Below are 23,880 nucleotides of genomic sequence, written 5' to 3'. Positions count from 1 at the left end.
CGACTAGCATACCAGTTTGAACTAGATACACGTTGTACTAGAAGAGGTATTTAATCCATCGGCTTTACTTATTATCATTGTTATTAAAACACTCACGAATGGGAATAAAGTGCATTTTATCTGTAAGCAATTCTGTAAATAATGGGATAAGGCATGCAATGGTTTACTTTGTAGTGATTGAGCAATCATTATTTTTACTTCTTTGAATGAACTATATTTTTAAAACGCTTATTTAGTTGATGGCTAGACTACATTTTATTCAATGGTAATCAATAAGAGCGGACCAAATGAAATCTAATCCGATTTAAATTTCTACTTCAAGCATAAATGTTCGAATCCCAGATTTTACATAAATTAAATATTGGGCGTTGAAAAATATGTAGGTTAATTGTCCTATTAATTTACAAGTACCTAGTTAATGTTACAGCCTTTTTTATCATCCCACTGCCGGGCACAGGCCTCCTCTCACACGGAGAAGGATTGAGCACCTAGTAGTGAAAAAATATCATACTTATCACACATAGCAACATACATTGAAATAATACAATGACAGCTATTTTCCCATAGGTTCATATTTCCAGTTGTGTCGATTTTATACCAAAGTACACTTCAATAATAAACCAATCACCTTGATTCGAGTGCTGCACCAAATAATTGTTTTCAGCTTCATTGTTAAACTGATAATTAATTAATTTAATATAAGCATTATCACGAAATAAAATACAGTGACGTTACGAGCATAGAGAGAAGATATTACGTTATACCCAGAATTGTGGTGATATTCAACTGATTTTTAATGATTGATGAATTTAGATGAAAGACATGACAGACTATTCACCATATCTTTGTTATTAAATCTATGTATATAGATACTTCAATAATGTCGAGTTTTGGATCGTTGAATATTTTTCAATTTCCAGTTTGTATATAATTAAGACGATATATAAATTTCACGTTCTTACTTAAATAAAAATAAACAAACGCATCAAAATAAACCAAATAAAATAAAAAGAAATCATACTTCCACAGGCTCTGCATCCTAAAATCACCACATAATTCCAAAATGTATTTTTTATTTCCAGTACGCGATATTCGACTGGTCAGAATCCACTCAAGGGTTGATTCTCAGCGGGTTTTACTATGGGTACGCTATTACCCACGTCCCTGGAGGCTACTTAGCCGAACGCTACGGAGGGAAATGGACCTTAGGCATCGGTCTATTAAGTACGGCGATATTTACTCTGCTCACACCTGTGGTTGTGAAGGCTGGGGGCGCTACGTGGCTGTTCATACTGCGAGTGCTTCAAGGAATGGGAGAGGTTAGTAATCTGTGGTTCAGGATATTTATGGAGGGTATGTAGATTGATGTATTGAGGTTTTGTGTTGTGGTCTTGTTTCGGTTGCAAATATAATGGGTAGTACAGTCGATCAAGAAAGGGATGAGAAAGTGAACAGTTTTGACATATGTTTTGTGAGATTCAATCACTAAGGTTAAGTTTATATGTAGTAGGAGTGTGAGGGGATATTTATTGACCTTGTTGTTTCATAGCATTCAAGTAAATCACCCTTAGAGTAGACCACTTTTATGCCTACTGTACTTCATCAATATCGTACTCCATACTTCTGTACATCATTATGACATGATACACATTAAATACATGACAGTATATTGTATTTTACATGTGTACAACTTACTCAAAATATCATAAACAAGAGACCATTTCAGGACAGGCTCATATTTTTATAAGCAACCATAAACACACATAAGTACATACACACACACACACAATTACACAAAGATAGTCGCAAATATACAGTAGTCTTTTATGATTTTAATTTAAAATTAACCATGCGAAGATTACCGTAGTAATTTTATTGTTTGCAAATCAACAAGATTAGGGGAAACATTGTGAACATGCTGACAAAAACATCATTTATGTGAATATTTTTACCATGAAACGTAAACAATAAGTAGTTGGACCATTGTTGTACAAGAACAATACTAATATGTATGACTGATTTATTATTATTTCTAGATTTAAAAAAATGGCTGTTCTTCTTTACTTGTTGGCGGAAAATAACACATTTTTCTTAGCTTGTAAGTCAATGATTTGTGCCATTTTTTTACATGTTCACCTTGAATTTGATTGTAAATGCTTCGTAAGAAATTCACTAAATACAAAGTTCATCGACCTTTTAAATCCATGTTGAACACAAAAGTTTGTTAACATCAATCATCAAATTATGCAATGATCTGGAAAATTTACTCAGTATTTTATAAACCCCTTAAATATGTTTGTTAACTAAGATTTTTACAAGAAAGAAGTTTAGTTGTTTCACTGAAATAATGTCGTAGGTTTACTATAATTTTATTTTTGTAATTCAATGACGATTGACAGATTTGCCGTGACATAGCATCGTGCAAGTGCAGTCGCAGCCTTGTTTTTATTATGTCTCTCTATTCCTCTCACAAATGCAATCCAAGGTTTTTTGCTGCATTTTTAAATGCATTGCAGTTCGATTATTAAAAGGAATGTTATTAAATTATGTACCTACAAAAATACTGAAAGCTTTAAATAAAAAATCAGTAGGTACCATCAAACTGCAAGGGCACTTTGTAAAACTCTTTTAAAGAGGAACAATGCTCATAATCATAAGTTTTACTTATGCCTATGCTATAGTGTCGCATAAAGGTAGTGCCTAACCTCTATTTAGTCAAATAATAATTCTTCCACTTCACTAATACTTTGTAGCTCTATACATAATTGGAAAATAAAACAGTATCAGTCATGTCATGTTTGCCACAAGAAATCAATTGACTTTGAACCCCAAAAAGGGAAGATTTTTAATTTAACTTTTTCCTTTTGGGCCCCGACATGTTATGTTACAAGATTACATTCGCAAAACCAATTTAAAATAATCTTTTATCTTTGTTAAGCGAAACAAGAAATTTCCTTTTTTGTCTGAATGTCCTTTTCTAATGCCTAATGATTTATTTAAGTACGTTTGGAAGGATAAAACATGCTGCGCCAACCCCAAATAAAATTGGGATAAGGGCAGGAGGATGATGATTATGAATGATTGAATGATGGTGTGAATTATGAAAATACGTTATTCCTCTTTAGGAATCACTCTAACTATAAGTAAAAACCGCAGGAATATGCAGTCATTTTAGACTTTAACTTAGACTTTAACTTGAACACACAATCCGACACAGCGGAGTACTTATTTATTACAATTATTATTAATAATTAATTTAACTCATTCTTCTTTCAGGGTCCCACAATGCCAGCGCTAATGATCGTGCTGGCCCGATGGGTTCCACCTCACGAGAGATCAAGACAAGGCGCACTGGTCTTCGGAGGAGCTCAGATAGGAAATATCTTTGGATCTTTCATGTCAGGGTTTCTGATGGCAGGAGACGGAGACTGGGCGAATGTGTTCTACTTCTTCGGATGTTTCGGTATACTTTGGTTTTTGGCTTGGGTGAGTGGTCATTTTATTATTACTTAGTTACTCCCACTTCCTGAGAGAAATACGTTATCCCGGGTATCGAATTTCATTTAGATCTGCTTTACAGACATACAAAGTTACTTTAGCATTTATAATTGTAGGAAGGATTCAATGTTCCGTTTGCTGCAAGATCTTAACATTAAAAAGGTTGAACCACAATGACTATGATTCGTAATTGCTCTGCAAATACAAAAGTTTAACTTTATTTGTTTGGGCTAGATTTTCATTTAGCACGTTCTATATCTTTTTTTTTTGCAAAAAATTATGCATTAGCATCTTACATTCAAATGCTATCAAAGATATTGCGATGTTCATTAAGATTAAGTTCTGCAATAAAGAAGGAGCATTAAAGCATCCATAATATTAAATGTAAGTGCCTACTAAGTGCGTGATAGGAATCAAAGTTTATTAAACAGATAATTATATTAATGTACATAATTACCCGACACTAGTTAAAGCGAATGAAGGTGATCGACTGTCCTTTTAATTGATGTATGTAAATGTGCTCCGTCATACTTATTACCGGTAAATAAATTGTTTTAAATGTCTTCTCGGTATAAACATACGAGTACATCACATAAACCTGTTATTTATAAGTATAAAGTAATATTATAAAGATAAAGATTAAAAAATAAAGTTGAAAAGAAGGGGTAATTTCAGGATATATTCAACAAGGGTATTTTGATATTTTAAACTAGGGTATTTTGGTATTTTCAACAAGAAATAATAATATAACCACCAAAAACACAATCACTATCTTAGTTATTTACTAACTTCTGCGCCGACAGTTAACCTATTTAACTGTTAATACTTTTTATGTACTGATATTTCAGGAACAAAAAAATTATACAAAAGTTGACTTTTACATTTTCTGTACAATATAAAAACTATATACATAGTTTCTGCATATAAATTTTATTTAAAAGAAAATCATAGATAAAAAATTACAATTGGCACTATAAACTACTTAAGACTATATATTTTTAACATTTTCCAGAGTATCCTATGCTACAGCACACCAAACACCCACCCGTACATTTCTGAAGAAGAACTGAAGTACTTGAACGAGACGGTGACTAGTGCTGACACGAAGAGCGTCAGGGATCCAGTACCTTGGAAGGCTATTGTGCGATGTGTGCCTGTGTGGGCACTGCTTTTTGCTGCTGTAAGTTATCTGCCTAGCCTTTTCCCAACTATAGGGAGGCTTCCAGTCTAACTGGATGCTGCTGAGAATCAGGAATCGGAGGAGCTGTTAAAACTACGTTTGTCAGAAATATTGCCAAATAAAAATTACATGAACATTTTTCATGGAAATGTTTATTTTTATAAAGAAAAAATTGCTTCTGATATTTGTGAAATGCAAACGTATTTTTGCAAGTGCTCTACAATATCATGTGGTGCATAAGAGCTGATAAAATTAAGTGCACATGTTGAATAATAATATTTTATTAAGGTAAATTATCGTGCATGCATAAAGTAGATATAGGTAGGAAAAAACTGCGCATCTGTAAATTAAATCTAGAAAAGAAAACTATTAATTTAGAACGTAGTATGTACACATCAATTCTATAACAGTCATAGTAAAACCACACGTTCTTCACAAAACAGTTAATTATTATTATCAATATGACATAACCTCTAATAAATACATAATTTACTAGCAATTGTTTAACAAGTACCGTTTACACCTATTAACCCACAGTATCGTGCACGAGGACATTAGAACAAAGAATTTTCCTCACTAATTGGATAATAATAAACGTTCGTGTAATTAATACAAGGATCTTGCTCAGTTATTTTCATAAAGAAAATTAATTAGAGCAACTATTGTGAGAAATATGCTGATGAATACATTTCTCTTCTGCAGTATATCTACAAATAATAAAAATAAAACCTTGACTACAGTGCCTTCATGCTATTATGCAATATTTTGTTTTACAAGAAAAGCTATTTGTTTTTTTCTCTTCAGGGTATCCTGAGAAAATTGTTGTCACATGATAAAAAAAAAACAGTTCATGTTAAATCTAGTAGCCTAATCGTAACTTCGCGGAAGTCACAGCGCAGCAACCATAGTATTTAGGTATCAAATCAACCTATTACTTCGGGTTGGGCGCATTACTGTGCTCTGAAGTTAGTTGCAAGCCGCCATTAAGATCGACGACAACTATACATTTCGTGAAACTTGAAAATGGAATGCCCAAGCAAAATATATTTAACCTGTTCTATATTTTTCAGGTCGGTCACGACTGGGGATACTACACAATGGTGACAGATCTTCCTAAATACATGACAGATGTCTTGAAGTTCAACATCGCAGCCACGGGTACCCTCACTGCAATCCCTTACCTCGCCATGTGGATCAGCTCCTTTATATTCGGCTGGGTTTGTGACGTATGTGTCAAGAGAAAATGGCACACGATCAAGACGGGAAGAATTATTCATACTACTATAGGTAATATTTTGTTATACAATTTTTTAACACGATGATGCGTGTAACTAACTGGACTAACTGGATTCAGCTCAGTACCAGTGCTTTACAAGGAGCGACAGCCTATCTGACCTCCTCAACCCAGTTACCCGGGCAACCCAATACCCCTTGGTTAGACTGGTGTCAGACTTGCCAGCTTCTGACTACCCGTAACGACTGCCAAGGATGTTCAATGACAGCCGGGACCTACAGTTTAACGTGCCATCCGAAACACAGTCAATGGTGTCTAAGAAATATGTACTTTGAAAGTACATACAAACTTAGAAAAGTTGCAGTGGTTCAATCGTAGGAAGTTCGAATTATAAATGCCTGCAATTGCCACGGGATCCGACTGATCTGAGTTCTCTAGTATGTCACCTTATGTCACTTAAAGTCAACAAAACCATTTATGAAACGAAAACAAAGACAAATCTGTTCACTCTCAGGAGATTTGCCAAAAACAAAAGAACATCTGTGAGCATAAAACATTACAAATCCTCGTAACCTTCAAGGCATATTAATGTATCATTTACCCATTTCAAATATCGCTAACACAATAACTGGTACGTGAAACCTCGTAGTTGTTCTTTATTCTCATGGAGTAAGGAAGGATGAGCGAAGATGCCGTAATGCAGGTAGGTCAGGCGCCTTCTTCTAGGTGAAACAGGTACGGTAGGTATGACCAAAACGATCAGTTTCGAGTGAACTAACGTGGCATTCAGGTTCTTTGAGACTGAGCTATGTTGGGGTCGGCTTCCATTCTAACCGGATTCAGCTTGAGTACCAGTGTTTAACAAGGATTGGCTGCCTATCTGACCTCCTCAATTCAGTTACCTGGGCAACCGTTACATCTGTCAAAATATCAAAATTTGGTCGAAAGAAACGTTTCTCCTCCCCCGCACACCCGCATTTTGGCTAGCTACTTTCTTAGGAGATCTTCCTTTATGGCACCTCCGCTATTCATTCTGTTCTCCATGTTTATTATATTGTAGCACGTTTCATAAATCCTCTACCATTTGTTACAGCTGCTACTGGGCCCGCAATATGTATCATATTGGCGTCATACTCGGGATGCGATCGGTTCGCCGCCGTCGCCTATTTCATAGCCTCGATGGCCCTAATGGGAGGATTCTACAGCGGAATGAAGGTAATATAGTAATTTTCCGAAGCTATACTGTTAATGGTTACGTAGCTGTTTATGGGCCGTCTGGGAGTGGTAAGGTTATTTGGTTGTAAAATGGGTATGTGAGCTCGAGGGTGTAAAGGTTTGGTAATGTTTGCCGATTAATATAATCGATGAAAGTTAACGGACGGATAATTGGATTAGAATATTCATTTTTGCAAACGTTTTGAAAAGAATACATAAATAAAATTACCATGGAAGTAAAATAAATTGTGTCTCTACACGCGGAACTCAGTGTTATCTCGCACTGTTCTTAAGTGCCATTAGAATTTAGAATCCCTCTCACATAGACCGATATTAACATTAAGTTTGTTAGTTAATATTCAGCGTTATCAACCCACGTACATTCGTGCTAATTCAGATTTCATTATCCCGAGCAAAAGCTTCAGAAACAAGCCAGATAACTCAGTAGATGACTGTACCTACTTTATTGCTTCAGAAAGTAGGTTGTGACCCGAATTTTGATGATCTTCCATCTTATAAGGTCACGTAAGAAATTGTGTACCTTTGGTATTTTCTGTACGCGTACGAATATTTTATTGTAAATAAATTGCTGATGAAATTTGTGTGTGTGTGTTTGAAAAATGAAATATAAAATACGCCGAGTTTGCTTTTGCCGATAGAATCTATGAGGTATTCGAATGGGGACAACCATTAGGCGTGCTTTGTTTACAGTCGCTAGCGAATTTAGGTCAGATGAGTAAATGCCAATAACTCCGAAAGTATGAATGTTAGGTACCCGCTTTAGGGCCTAAGTGAGGGTATTTTTATTGGAAATTGTGCAATGATACTCTATTATTTCAACTCATTCTTACTGATTACTAAAATTCAAAGAATTATACGTTTTCGTTTTGTAATTTTTTACTACCAAATAGTCTTCAAAATGTGTTCCTACAGTGTGTACATATTACGAGTATGTGTTCTTTGAAATAAATCGCTTTTGAGTAGGGCTGTAAATTGGTGTATTAACAACTAGCCAACAGAACCAATAGCTCTTTGTACTGAACTCAATATCGTTCTTGGATTGAGTTTCTAATAATTTCGCTAAGCTTTGATTGTTAGGTCAAACTTGTTATGTTGCTATTTCACGCTTAAAAGCTTTTAGTTTGGGCTATAACGTTTCAATTCCTGGAAAATTGTAGTTATCGCTACCAATTCGGGAAATATAAATAGGTAATTTGTGCGCGAAGTTATGAACTATAGTGAAGCCGCTTTTGATATTCTGGTAATTAAAAGTTATTCAGAGATGATCCCTATATAAAAAACCGTTAAAATGAAGCTGCTTTGCGATAAATATATATTTTATTTTGACCAATAATATAATAAAATCAAATAAATCTATTATACGTAATTGAAATGCTCCCCATTTGGCAAAGACCTCATCTTCAAATTAAAATGAATCTTCAAAAACTTTCCAATTTAGTCCATAAATTAAACTGCAAAGAAAGCTGACTACTTTATTGGATAGCGATGAAAACTGTGCCAATATGTTAGCTTTTTATTTTAGCTTTGGAAGGCCTTTACACCCACGTGAACACATTTATTTCTATGTAGCGATACAAAGAGATCAAAATGACGAGCGGAGATGTCATAACGCAAAATATCTTTAGAAAGTAGCGAGCCAAAATGCGGGTTCCGGGGACGAGGAACGTTACTAGCTCCGCTCTCACGCGCCTTCTTTAGAACGCGCCCATTTCTAATGATCAATCAATAAAGGGCAATCTTTGACAGACAAAGAACCCGAAAGCCCTGTTTGTTCTAGTAGCTGATCACGCCGTACGTTATTTGACCTACAATAAGGCTTGACCTATCTGCCTTATGGCATCTCCGCTCATCTGTCCTTCCTCTAGGTAACAACATGACGGCAATTTGGCAGGGGTGGCTAACATTTACTTGTTATGTTCGTAGGTTAACGCGTTGGATCTGGCACCGAACTACGCTGGCTCCTTGACCGCCATGATCAATGGGACGTCAACGATATCTGGAATCATCACACCTTATTTGATTGGGTTGTTAACGCCTGATGTAAGTATCCGTATTTCTGTATTTTTAACCCCCGACGCAAAAATTAGGCTTTACCTTAGGAATATATCTTCTAGATTATTTAGGTATGATGACTAGATGTGATGACTTAGACTTTTTTATTTAGCTCTGTTATATTTCTCATTTATTAAGTAATTGTAAGAGTGAGATTTATTTACCTTTTACAAACACTACTATTTGCTAAAGTATGTTTTATACACAGATTTTACAATTTTATCTTATACCTAGGAGTGATTTAAAATACAAAATCATTTTTGTCTAATTGATATAGGTACTACAACACATTAAAGTCTGCTATGTGTTAAATATTGATGCTTGCAAAGGCCGTCCGGAGGGCATTTTCTTGACCCAAGTCGAAGTGGAAAGTAATGTTTTCCGAACTCAAGTTTGTTGGCAACTCAGCAGGCGGAAGCTAATTGGTTTTTTATGTAGTTTTATGGGTCACGTAAAGATCTACTAGGTAGGTATTTGATATCTTCGTCAGTTTCCTTTGCTTTTGAAAGCTCATTGATTTTATTTTATGTAGGTACTTACGTAAGATGATGTAAAGATTAAATTTGATTAGAAATGAAATTATGTAGTGTAGTGTTTTTTTATTAGATTCACGGCATTTTCGTAAATTTTCAACTTGATTTTGATGTTTTGAAAAGTTACGCAATAGCTTAGATTTTATTATACTGAAGTTTTTTTGTCCGTTTCTTTGTCATATATCTCTTTAGAAAAAAAATACAATCCGGGTAGATACTTAGTTCATAATAAAATCCTTTGTTAGACAGCTTCTATTATATGAGAATATTCACGATGAAGTTATTGGGGTAGGCTCTTTTGAATTCAGTTTTATATACCCTATTTTGGCTTAGCATATCTCCCTCGTAGCGTCTTATGAAAATACATACTTTTATAGTTACGCTTACAAAATATAGGTTATTCGATTGTAGGATTTATTAAAACAAAACAACGTCGAGTCATGTAGCTTACAGACTTAAGGCTCGAGCAGACCGGATGCGTATGCGTAACCACGTCGTAGTCACGCGCGTAGTTACGGCGTAACCATGAGTTGTAATGTATGGAAATGTATGAGACAGGCCACATCGCTTGCGTAACGACGCGCGTGTCTACGTTACGCAAGCGGTGTGTGTTTAAATAAGTCATTTATGCCATTAATAATGTTATCCAAATCATAACATCTTTCAGTTACTGCAACTTTTAAAAACTAATAAATATATTGTCTCGCGAAATGAACACGACATATTATTCGTAAAATTTTAAACCAGCAATTTATTCATCAAAATACCGTAAAGAAAAATAAATTAGCAAGAATTTTCCATTTAAAAATATACGAGCCATTGTGTAAAATGCTGCAGGCGTTTCAGCGTTGCATTTGAAACGCTGTTGAGTTTGGATAAACAAAGCTAATTATCTGGCCAGCGTTACGAAGCCTGAAATGTGTTAACATTTCACATTGCCTGCAATGGTGCTGCAGGCACAATTGTGCCAATAAAACTATGGTAATGTAACTGTAACATATGTAAATTGGATACGGTTTGTTTAAATAATACTGAGTTTTAGTTGTACCAGCGATGTAGCATTTTTGGTACATATCTTGTAGTATGATTATTTGCAACGTTTTATTCATTAATTTGATACCATTAGAAAATATTTATTTTTGTGAAGTAACTTCAAAGTTCCTTCTCCGTATGAGAGGAGGCCTATGCCCAGCAGTGGAACGATAAAAAGGCTGTAACAACAACTACAAAGAGGCGAGTTGGTATCTTTCAAAACGTAACTTTTCACAAAGCAATATCCTTTAAAATGGGCACTAAAGAGAAAACTCACTCAAAAGATTTCACTCATCACAGACGATCACGTTCGCTCATGGCCCCAATTTTCAAACTTTTTAAGATGTTAGCAAATCAAGCAGAATGATTTTCAAAGGGGCCTTGTCACCCATAACTTTGTTCTGAACAATAAATAGGCCTTTATTAATAAGACATTTTCAAGTTAGTGTCAAGTTGCGACGAGATTTCAAGTTTGTGGCTTTAATGCGAACTTTATGCTCTTGAAGTTGTGTCAGTCTTGTTGACTATGTGTTCAGTCCAATCGCTATTTATAGAGCAATCGATGAGGGCAATACTGTCTAGCAACTATTGGTATCAGTTATTGTAATTGCCACGCTTTATGTTAGTTTTGAGTGCTAACAATGGAGCATAGTAAATACAATTGAACTTAAATTTTAAGAACGCTATCTTCCACCCCAGTTTCACTCGCGTCACGCAGGCACTTAGTTCTTGCAAAAAAAAGGAAAAGTAATATGATAGAGAAACAAATTGCGATACATACACACCTACGTTGTTACAAACTTGGGTATTCATAATATTAGTAGGATATGATTATACCATTCAATAACTAAATACAAAATGTCTTCTTAGTGGATCTCAGCTTCTGGAATAATTTTTCGACTTTTTTGATTGACTTATAAAATCGAAACTCGAAATATTGATGTGACTTCGATAAACTTCTAAAAAGAAACTAATTTGTTAGAGGGTGTGTCAGAAGTGTCCAGTCTACGTGTCTTAATAGTTCCCGACAGTTTCTGCTTGTTACATAATTGGCGAAGTAATGCAATTTCGTGCGGTGCAGGACTTGCTTCCTTCAGTAGCATCGGAAACTTAACTATGCCATTTATCGGTCAAATGCTTATAGGCAATAGGTTTGTCATTATAAACTTTCTCACCGTCGGGGTTGTAGGTATTGAATTTTGAAAGTTTGATACAAAATTTTAATGAGCGAGTGAGAAACTAATGAGCCTACCTCTAAATCTGGAAGACGTTTCTGTTTCCTAATTTATTTAGGATTATTTAGGTTAGGAATTTATGTTTTATGAGTACTATAATTTGATCGCCTTTTAATTATGACTTGAAAGTTTCACTGACCACAAGTAGGTGGTTCGTGGGGTTTTTTCCATATTTCCTTAAAACTTCGAGATATCAAGTTGAATTACACCAAAAACTCACAACACAAAATATTTGATATTTATTCATAAGAATTAATTTTGTCCCCAGTCAACACTAGCCCAATGGCGAATAGCATTCTGGGTGTGCTTCGCCGTTCTGGTAGGCACAAACGTGGTCTACATCTTCTGGGCAGACGGCAAGCAGCAATGGTGGGACGATGTGAGACAATACGGGTACCCTGAGGACTGGAAGCATGGCCCCCTGAAGATGGCCAATCAAGACAAAGAGAAGAACAAAGCTATTGAAGCTAAGAACTCTAAGAAGTAATAGTGTTGTGATTGGGACTTTTTGAGACCATAGATGATGAAATGTAAGATTGAAAACGTTTTGCAATTAGTGTGAATTTCAGCCCTCGTTAGATGTCGAAAATATTTCAATTTTTTCTAACTGTAATGACTTAATCTTATTAGTTTTATAAAAAAACAGTATCTATTGTAAATTTTTTTGAAGAGACCCTACCACCACCTACTTTGATAATTTCTTGTAAATTCACTAATTTCTTCGACGAGTATTTATTCGTCTATCTGTGGTCAAAGTTATCAAATATTCTATTATTGTTAACTTAAGTATTTATAAGTAACTAATGTGATTAGCTAAGTATTATTTTAGCAATTCTGGTGTTATTATACCTGCGATGAGAGAGAAAGGAACTTCTTTCATTGAGGCCGTGGCTCAATCAGGCCGTAGGATGAAAAACTATGCCATTCTGGGCCTTAACTACTACCGTTAATTAGAGGACTTGGCCTAGAATTTTAATTGCGGCACGACTTTTAATTGAAATGACGATTCATTCAGATTGGATGACGATTGAGTTGTGAAACGTATTTTTGAGAACTGATCGTAACGATTTCTGCTTTTTGTGAGCGATTCCTTGAACCAATTTACTTTTGCGCAGTTACTTAAGCTGATTTCAAGTACATTGTTTTGAACGTATCAAGATGTATTTACCCAAAATCTTATCAAGAAAAATTTTATGCTTTTAGGTAAGAGATATCAAAATTATTGGTAAATCCAAAATAAACAGAAAAACTAACAAATAGTCTGTCTGAAACCTATGTAAACAACTTTTTATCAAACATGTTTGTTGATGTGCCATTTAAATTCTTGTAGTGACAGTAATTTACAAATATTGTTTTTATTCGATTCTTTATTTATTTTCATGATATCAACATTATTTTTAGAAATAAGTTTTATTACAATTGTTTTTGCGATTTAATCTATTTAACGTACATATTTTTTTGTAAGATGGCCAACATTTGTTTTATCTTTTTCACGTAGTTTTGCTGACTATTAACTGGATACAGATTAAGTACAATGAACTCAAAAGGCGTAGTTACCTTTCACATACATTATGCTATACAAATTGAAACATTAGTCATATAATTTAAATATAGTTGTAATTAATTAGGCTTAAATATAATTTCCTAACGTTTGCAGCGAATGTGATATGTTTAGTATTTTAAATGTCAACGAGATGATGAATTAACAGTCGAATGATATTGTGTTATTTTATAAAAGATTTAAAAATAAACTGTTGAAAAATAACTTTGTTGTTTTTTTACCCAGTTCGGAAAGTTCAGCGTTCTCAGTACAGCGCCTGATGAAATTATTATAGCAATGAACTTGGAAGAACTTTGACTAAAGCGTAATGAGTCCTAACAGACTGTTAAATTATTTTGCTCACAAGATTTCTATTCTTGGAGCACTTTATACATAACTTTGTTTATTGTTTAGAATTTGCTAAAGTCTGTAAAGGCGTACGAAGTTATCTACCTGCGTACTTTTATAGGTATTAATTACGCCTACCTATTTTAAGTTTGAATGTTCCAATAACTTGGAGAATTCAATCGATACGGATTTGATTTGTTGAGATTTCTAAGTTATGGTACTTACCTGGTTTAAACTAGGCTATTGCAATTGCCGCAGGGCGAAGACCCGCATCAGTATTGACATGCGCTGGTAAGTACGAGCGAAAGCATCGTTCTATTTGATTTATTATAATATTGTCTTGTCCAGAGTCTCTATAAAAAAACAACTTGCCATGATAGTTCTGCAAATAAAACATCACAGATAGAGAGAGTTAATAGGAGTTTGTACCTACCCAACGCAACGCAAGAACACCAGTGAATTTTACGTTGATCTTAGTTCTCGTATTATCGACGTTTTACCTGATAAAGATCAGATGATAAGAGAATGCCTAAAGTGGTGTCTTAGTATCAGATATTCCATATCCCTTTGCAAACTAAAGCAACATTTTATACAATCGGTTTACAATCGAGAGATATAAGAACGAATGCTGAATAGTCGTTTAGTTACAAGTTGTCTAATCGACTATTTAAATCGATAATCATGTATTCAATACTGAGTGCTGATTCTAGTCAAACAATGTGTTCTGAATAGTAAGTAACCACTTAGCCTTGTCAATATTATTTAAATATGCTTAGCTGTTGTAGTGTGATGAATTAATAAATTCGTGCATTACATTTTTATATACAATCTATGTCTCACAGTTTCGCCCGCGTCCTGGGGGAACGTCTTCTAATACCCGGATAAAATAATATAACCTATATCACTTGGGAATTTTTCAAATCGGTTTAGTAGTTTTAAAGCCTACTCAAACAAACAATCAAATCTCTCCCATTTACAATACTTACCTACATAGATTTAAATAATAACATTGTATGTATGCTTGTTGGAGTATGACATTTACGCATCGAATACGTTGTGATATTAACTTGCAATTGAATGCAATTGCATTTGAAATAGGCATACAATCTGTGTTCATGGGCTCTGTTGTGTCAATTCATATTATAATGCGGTCTTGTCGGACAAAGTTTAGATTTTGTACCTAATAGTTATTTTAGTGATTCATTTGTCTAGATATAGGACTAACTGCAATGTTCTGCGGCAAGATACCTACTGGTAGGCTCGCTCTCTTACAACTGAGAGTCACCGTAACTTTTACTTCCGAAATACTCCTATTATAAACATAACATTGTAGGAAGCAGACGTCATTTATTTGTTCATTAAATACCTAATTTAAACCTGCCTACATGTTGAGTTTGAGTTTGTTATATATTTTCAGTTATACCTTTTTGATTTTTACCATGACGGCATCGCAAATAAATAGTTATGTATGTCTAGGTAAAGATATGTTTTGTCACCAATATCACCCTGCAAATCAGCTATTACACTTATGGACACAAAATATGGGTCAACATTGTTTTCTTTTAAATTGGTGAAGTTAACTATATGCATATGCCTATTTACACTTATGGACATAACAAATGGGTTAACATTTTATCTTTTAAATTGGTGAAGTTCACTAGCTAGATGCAACAGGCGACCAAAGTTGAGAAGCCCGAGAGCAGCGTAATGTATTGGGCGTAATATTGAAACATGCTTGCTTGACAACCGTGAAATAGGATATAGCTTTGCAATAAAATATCCCTGGTGTATAGTTTTGAAAACAATTAGAAAACAGACTATAATATGCAAGACGATTCATGACTCAAACATAGTTTAAAATTATTTATAGTTTAGTAGTTATATGGTTAAAATTATAAAATAAGCCTAACAACTAAAAATCTAAACAATACTAAATTCGTATGTTATCACATATCATTGACAAAATCCACTTTGACCCATTGCGACAATGAACGAGTAGATATCAATGGTCTTGAGAAGCATAAATTATAAACACAAGTATGACATCACTAACGCAACGTGGTACAACACTAAATGAATAAAATTACGAGGTTGCGCAACCAACCGGTTTCATGTACTGTATTGTCTTTTATAGGTTGGCGATACTATGCTGATGTTTCTTGAAAAACTTGCTTCGACAGAAATATAATTTGTAAATAAAATATTATCAGTAAGGGTCCGTCCTGTATGGGATAAACGAGGTAAACGCGAGGCGATTCGAAGCGATTTAACAGACACTGCTCCTCTTCGTCACTTCAAAGGTGATGACAGTTTGCGTCGCACCGCAACTCTTCGCGTTAGCATCCAGAATAGGTCACCTAGGACGCACTGTAAAATGAGAACTGTGATGACAGGAGAGATATTATTTTTATATTGGAAAAAAATCGAGTTCAACAACCTTTACTAGATTAGATAGAGATAGTGATTTCTTATAGACACGGTCCTTATAAATAAACTTCTTCCACATCTGACCATGTTATCGCATTCAGTGTTCAATACTGGAAATTTACAACAGAAAACCGGATTGTAGATTATTTTATTACCTACCTTTAAGTAATACCTACCTGTTTTAGTTTAATTGAAGGTTTAGCATGCCACGTGAAGTTTGAAATGACTTTGTATGCCTTTAAAACGATATAATAAAACTACATAATTATATTCTATGATTTTATTATATGATGATATTACCATAGATGATGGTACTTTAAGTACATTCTTTTCGTGACCATGCCTACATTAAAACCATGAAAGATGCTATTCCGTTATTCAGAATATTAATTGGAAAAAAAGTTTTTTCCTTGCCTTAACGTATTAAGTACATTTTATCATGTAGGTAAGTATAACTCAATCAAGAGCGATTTTTTTTTCATCAATTTCTATGTAAAATAAACAATTTAGAATTTTATCGCTGGTAAAAATTCATTTGAATTTCATATTGTTTAAAACAGGTACCCAGTTGTATTTATTTAATTACTTACCCAAATTAATTGCCACCTAGTGTACGCCAAAAAAAAACTCTGTACAAAAATATTGCGAATCGAAAATAAAACTTTCGCATTACAAACGGTCACAAAATATGTACATTCATCAACATTTCATGTCAGTTATTTCGCGCAGAGACTGATAATACTGTTGGCCAGAGTCAATAAACTATGAACTAGTCACATACCTCATATTCGCTGATAAATAATTCATGGTCACTCCGGAAACGTGTATTTTTGCCAGCACGAGTTGGTGTTAAAAAGTATGGAGGTAAGGTACAGCGTTGTTTTTTTTTTTGGAGGAAAAAAAAGTGTACATTCTTTCTTGCAAGAAGTGCCTATGTACTTAGTTGGTCTTCATTGATAAATGCATCGTGGAAGGTGATGAGTGCAGTGCTATGATAAATGATGTAGAGGCGTTAACGATAAATACATTTTTTTTCTTTAGGTAAGTAATATTAAAAAAATAAAAATAAAATATTTCTTTACACACACATCATTAAGTCCCGTTAACATCAAAAATCTTGTTTATTAGTTACAAAAGTATTTTTGGCTAAGTCGTAGTAATATATAATATCGTCGTGTATATAAAATTAGAAACTGAAATTGCGATACATAGGTATACTACTTATTTAGAAGATATATTTTTTTTCTAGCGATTCTAATATTCAAATGGCTGTAACTATAACAAAATCTATAAATAGAAACATTCGTCATTTGGTGTCATGAATAGTAGGCTTCATAAGTTTTTTGTCCATCTTAACTGCCTTGGTATAAAAACAGATTGCCAGGGATAAGTGGCTTGGTCATATCCTCACTGCCTGTTTCAAGGTTAAGGGGCTTCATCAGGGTTTCTCTTGCTGCTAACATACTTATAAAAAAAATCTATGATTATTTTTGTTTGGTGCCATCTTAGAATATTGTAGTACTAAAGATATTTAAGAAGAGTCAACAGTGTTTTGTAGACAGAACTTTAATTGCACTGCATTTCATAATAAGCAATCATCTAAATGATTGTGGCGTGATATGATGATATCTTTACTAAAAATTACATAATTTTGTTATAAAGAAGTAAATATGTTTTCAGAATATTTACTTTAGATTCAAGTCAGATCTTCTGTTTGAAGGGGGCGTTACCAAGAAAGCTACAAAAACATGAGAACATCGTAAAAATAATGTTTCGTGCTAATCATAAAAAGCTATCCAGTGTAAACAACTAGCAGAGCAATGTCCTATAAATAAACAAACAAATAAAGACGAATAGAACAAGCAAAAGTAAAGTCGAATATCAATATACTTAAGCCATTCTTTTCCGATCGGAATATAAATAGACTTGAAGCCAGACAGATAATAACCCAGTCTGTATACTGATAAATCCGACAAGAAATCGCCTATCAATCATTTTTCTACAAGGGCCGATAAAGTTGATTGATTAGGTTAAAATGAATACCGCTATCAGTGTTATGGTGTATCAACGAGGCTACTATATGAATGACCCGAGGCCAATGGTAATTATAGAGGTTTGCCGCACTGATTTGTATGGGAATTTTTGTTCGCTGCAGAATAATGCTGTTCATTTGTTTGGTCAATTTATCAGTCAGTGACTTTATAGTACAACTGTCATTTTGTTCTCCATGAGTGCCTACAACTACACAGAAATGAGAAAAGTAGGATTGTTTACCTACGAGGCCGAACTATTGTAGTATTGTACACCTTGTTTGGCAAAATAGTTTATTAATCTGCAAAATATTAAATATTCTAGCTTTTGATCCCAACCAAACAAATACCTAAGTCTTGTAAATGAGAAAAGCCAAACCCTTACTTTATAGACCCTGTTCTGAAAGTAATCAAATTGGTATAAAAATATAGGTGCCTAAATATCTGCGGTCTAGTCTGGATCGTTCATCCGTGGGTACATAAAGATCGACAGTCGAGTTGATTTGAGACTTTATGGCAAACGTTTTTTTGTGGGCTTGTCCTCAAACAGAGTTAAACGACATGTGGGTTAGACGATACTTAGTATATTTAGTTGTAGATATGTTAGCTTTTCGATATCTTAAGGGGCTACAATATCAACAAATAAATACTGAAAAAAAAACATATTTGCGATTACCATTGCTGCACTGCTGGGCACTGGCCTCCTCTTACACAGAGAAGGATTGAGCGTCAATCACCACGCTCTTGCTCAATGCGGGTTGGTGATTTCAGTTTTTAAAGTCCAGGTTTCCTCAAGACGTTTTCCTTCAGGTTTTAATCAGTCAAGATATACTTAGAAGGTACAATCGCCTGAATTCAAATTTTTCAGCCAAACTTGAAATAGATTCGAGCAAACTCGGTCAAAACATCGCAGTACAGTTCAAACAGTCAGGTAAACCGGACTCACTTGGTTGAAATAAGTTTTCTTATTAGGGTGTACTTCGTATCTTATTTGCAGGCTGGAAATTGGATTTGTGACCGGTAATTGCAAACTTGGTCGTTGTTTATTACATTTGTTCCTAATATCGTTACGATGCGCTGAGCTGATGGGCGCTCTATTTCTACCTTTATACTCCTTTGGGAGTTACGAGCTTCTTTCCTTTTAGGGTACCGTGGCACAAGAATTAATATAAGTTTGTTGTTTGTAAGTGGACTTATTTTTTTTGTTGATACACAGGTCAAAGATTTCTTAAAATTTTGGTGTTGACAAATAAGGCACATTATACGTAAGCATGTATATTCCTATAAAACCCACGGCAGTAATTGCAATCTACTTGAACCACACAAGTAGTATAAATATGATCTTTAACCCGAGAGTACTGAACGGGATATCGATATTGTCTGAACTCTTATGAGTCAGAAAAGTTACAAATCAAAGATAGGTCTTAGGAAAATCCCTATTTATTACTTCTAAGGTTAACATTTATTTTTTTACAATGTAATAGAAATGTATCTAATGATACATTTATTTCGATTATGTCAAGAAGTAATTACACCTGTAATACATTTTATGCGTAAGTACACACATTCCAATCCGAAGGTCATGGTAAAACAAAAAATAAATATTTAAATTGAACGTTAAACATTGTGTCGGAGTCGGCGTAACTTCTGATTCATTGTATAGTTTCAATAAAACTGTACCAAATTAAATAAGGTTAATGTCGCTGTATGTTAACCTACATACTGGTTTTTATCGGCTTCGTACGAAGTAAATGCTATAAGTAGGTATAGTAAGAATAAATATTTTTTAACACTTTTTTTCTTTATTTTTTCCTTATTAATAATTTAATTTAAAAAGTTTTAAGATTAAATTAAAATGGATATAGTAAGTTGTAGGGAATAATTTAGTTTGTTAACATAGTAATAGCTTTAATGTTTAGTGTAGATACGTCATATAGAGTTTTTTGCATAATATGTGTGTAATAAACAGCAAAAACATACTTATATAAAAGAAAATAAAATATCGGGAAAGTATTTTTTTGGTGTATTTTTAATTATGTCAGCCATTTACATCGACATTAATGACAAAAACAATTGAATACATTAAAAACAAAAGAGGTATCAATTTAAGATATACTAATCTCTTAGTCATGAGAAAATAGGGTTGACCTTCGACTGAGTTAACAATTTTTTGTTTGAGTTTGCTAGACGTTTTCCGTTGGCTTAGTAGAACCTGTTTTGTTATAGAATAGACAACGCCATTACTGAACCATCTAGTTTAAGAAGTGGGGATAGACACGTGCTAAATCTAATTTTAGAATTTTCATAAATGAGAAATTTACTGAAATTCACTTTTCTTAAAATTCTATAGGTATGCAGCGTGTTTTATTTTCGACAAATTTTCCATTTTATTCAAAATCTACTAACTGTTTTTAAGTGCCTATGCCTACATGATAAAATAATCTAATTCCATTAATAAGACAAATAATTTATTGCTCCGCATTTGTGTGGTCGTACAAGTTTATTCGGAAATCAGACGAGTTTCGTTCCCACGTACTAATCTCAAAGTACACTGAGTCAAGACCACTTTAACATAAAATATTTGTATCTATTGTGATTGAGTTCTTTGAAATTTAAACAAAAACACGAAATTAATTTTAATGATGATATGTTTTGACTGTAAAAGTAATACTTATATACCTTTGTAACGTGTAAAATGTTCTTTTCTGATAACAATTGCCAGATGATGTCAGACAATCATGTTTTATATTTGTTCGAATTAGTACTAATATTTGAATAAGTTTGGCATATATTTCGTTACGGTAGTCGTTACATTTCCTATCTGATAGAGACAGGTGTAAAATACAGTAGTTAAATACTATATTTTTTGGTGAAAAAAATGTGTCATTAAAATATATAATCTTCTAAATAGAACGGACATAATATCCAGATTCAAAACTCACTCCATTGAGACACCATTGCATTGTATAGCAGGTGAACATTATAGGTACGATTAAATAATAAATAACTTAGTAGCTTGAAAAGTATTTGAATCATAACTTTATGTCATACATTACGCAATGCATTGGCAATTACACACAAAGCAGGAAAAAAAGGGCACCTTCTTGAAAACTCATTCGATAAACTCACACCATATAAAAAGTATGGATATAAAATAATCGTGTTAGTAATATCGTAACGGATTCGCGATTCAAACTGAGCAGCGTTGTACCGCAACATCGCTGACCCCGCAACAGGTATCGTCGGAGTATAAAATTGTTTATTCCATTCAAGGCCGACAACCTCGTGTTGGCTGCGTCGCTGAACAGTTGACAATATTCGCTATGCGCCGGCGCCGACCACGCGGCCCGTAGGCTTTAATCTTGTGCACAATTGATAAATACTCGTACAATATATTAAACGATAAAGATCGTATAATTTGTGTCACTGTACTCGCGTTTGCGGTTCGGTTCACGTGTGTTGTGAATTTATTTTTGAAACAATTTAAAATAATGTAACTTGTGTCTATTTTTGCGTGTGTTTAGTGTATGCTCTTGGATTTTATTTTGCGATTTAACTTTGTAAGTGGAGTTATTTTGTGTTTAATTGTAGAAATATTGTCAGTTATTTATTGATTGTTTTTATAATTTAATTGTTATTAAATAACATTCAGTTTTTAGATTTAATTTGTTTTGCATATGTTTATAGCGCTGAAGTTAACAGTTATTATATTATAGAGTTTCTTTAAACATATAAAATATCTTGTTTTACAATAAAATACGGATATAACTTTTAATATTTCTAAATATTATATAGGTCCTTTCCTGATATATAAGACCACTTACACGAGAATTGTCATTAACAACACGTAATTTGTCATAGTTCTGCTGAGGAAAATCATTATTTACCTACTAGCAAACTTATCCATTCACGTCACATTAAAACATAATAGTTACTACTTGAACTTGATATTCATGAAAACCTAATTTTCTAAAATAATCGTTATTTGTATAAACAATAGAGTCTTAGTTACAATGGACGTAGTAATTATCGTTTTACATTGATATCTAACAACCTCGGCTCTTGAACTGAGCCAAAGGTCTGGGTTAGACGTACCTATTCCAATCAGTTTTACTGATACAAATATTCGTAGTAGCAATATAATCAGTCGTGTTTTAGTACCTATACAAATATGGAAATAATAAATTTTTGGGAAATAATGACTATTTTATATAGGTAATAGAGCGCAATCTCCTAGTCTTAAGGTCTATGGATTCAATGCCGCGTTTATACAAACTATCGGATAGCTTAGAAATTTACTGTATCAGGTGTGCCACACTGGACTGTAATAATTATTATTTTTAACCATAATGTATGAACTCATTTAAGTGTAATGGTTAAATTCAACTCCGTAATTGACGAACATAGACTAAAATTATAATCAAGGTCATAATTAACATAACTATCAAAGAGTCAAAAAACCATACCTTTAACTGTGTATTTTTATAATGGTTAGACCATTCGCATTCGTTGTTTTGCTGTAGCATAATACAAACGGAGCTTAGGTTTATCAAAATTCAATGTCTAGTCTACTCCCAATTCTGATAGATCGATTATAGAAAACCAATTTACGTTACAATCTATTTCAGGTTAACAAAAACCTTTTCATAGTAGACAAGGCATGTCTAACATGGACGACACAGAAGCTCAGGTGCAAGCCCATAAGCTGCTTGGGCAGAAGACGCGGATTCCTCGCCCACCTGACAATGGACTTACCCGAGCTCTAAGATCATGTAAGTATGACTTTAGGGTGCGTCTACACGGTGCATGTAGCTCGAGCAAGTTAACATGCGCAAGTGACAAGTGACAAGAGCACGCGGGTGGGTATTTTACTTTGGTACATGCGCGAGTCGCTGGACCCGCTCGTTTTAAAAATTCATGTAACCTGCGCATGTGCCTCAATATGAGCAAGCTGCTTGCACCGTGTAGATGCACCCTTAATAATGGGAACAGTACTCGAATTAACTGTATTGTGTTGGTTATAAGACATCGATGAGATTTTGTCGGTTGATAGGATTCTGTTGTTCGGTGGAACGAATGGTGGATTTTATTCTTTTGTCGCTTGTTTTTGGATCTTTCTTGTACGTCGATGATGTACAAGAAAGATCATCTACATATGTTTCGAGAGTAGGTTTTGTTTGATGTTTTGCATATCAAATATTTCTAATTATTATCGTCATTATCGGTCAGCAATGTATGTCATGATAGACAGATAAATCCGGCTGTTCAGAACTTCAATAATTTCTGAAATCAAACTTCATACTCCGGCCTGAGATTAGCACAATTAAACAAATTCTTTTTAATCTATTCTCATAATATTACACAGACGTACATACAATTTAAGTAACCACTTCCCATTAAACACATAGGTACATCAATTACACAGATACAAAGACACACTTAAACATACATACATTAAGCTTCAATCAATCTAATGCACGCGCTAATGTATCTTGGAAGCCACACAGCGCGAGCCTATTAGATAATAAGTAGATA

The 23,880-nt window shown here is 33.9% G+C and overlaps 2 protein-coding genes across 3 annotated transcripts in view; both read left to right on the top strand.

Moving 5' to 3' along the window:
• Nucleotides 1-13,765, top strand: part of LOC110371373 (putative inorganic phosphate cotransporter) — a 35,507-nt gene extending 21,742 nt beyond the window's left edge. The window contains exons 4-10 of the mRNA XM_064039032.1: nt 1,083-1,319; nt 3,277-3,486; nt 4,511-4,678; nt 5,749-5,965; nt 7,006-7,127; nt 9,072-9,188; nt 12,269-13,765. Coding sequence (XP_063895102.1) covers nt 1,083-1,319; nt 3,277-3,486; nt 4,511-4,678; nt 5,749-5,965; nt 7,006-7,127; nt 9,072-9,188; nt 12,269-12,487 — 1,290 coding nt within the window. The 3' untranslated portion in view covers nt 12,488-13,765. The remainder of the gene's footprint in view (nt 1-1,082; nt 1,320-3,276; nt 3,487-4,510; nt 4,679-5,748; nt 5,966-7,005; nt 7,128-9,071; nt 9,189-12,268) is intronic.
• Nucleotides 13,766-21,563: 7,798 nt separating this feature from the next.
• LOC135118072 (putative inorganic phosphate cotransporter) overlaps nt 21,564-23,880 on the top strand; it is a 31,902-nt gene continuing 29,585 nt past the window's right edge. The window contains exons 1-2 of one of the 2 annotated variants that reach the window (XM_064039022.1): nt 21,564-21,581; nt 22,974-23,117. In XM_064039022.1, the coding sequence (XP_063895092.1) occupies nt 23,006-23,117 (112 nt within the window). In that variant the 5' untranslated portion in view covers nt 21,564-21,581; nt 22,974-23,005. Of the gene's footprint in view, nt 21,582-21,634; nt 21,906-22,973; nt 23,118-23,880 lie in introns of those variants that run through there. The other variant, XM_064039021.1, reaches the window with a different exon arrangement.

The sequence above is a fragment of the Helicoverpa armigera genome, chromosome 2 (genome assembly GCF_030705265.1).
Source record: "Helicoverpa armigera isolate CAAS_96S chromosome 2, ASM3070526v1, whole genome shotgun sequence".
Taxonomy (NCBI): Eukaryota; Metazoa; Arthropoda; class Insecta; order Lepidoptera; family Noctuidae; genus Helicoverpa; species Helicoverpa armigera.
Note: the sequence above shows the minus strand (reverse complement) of the source record. Positions and strands in the feature narration are given on the sequence as shown.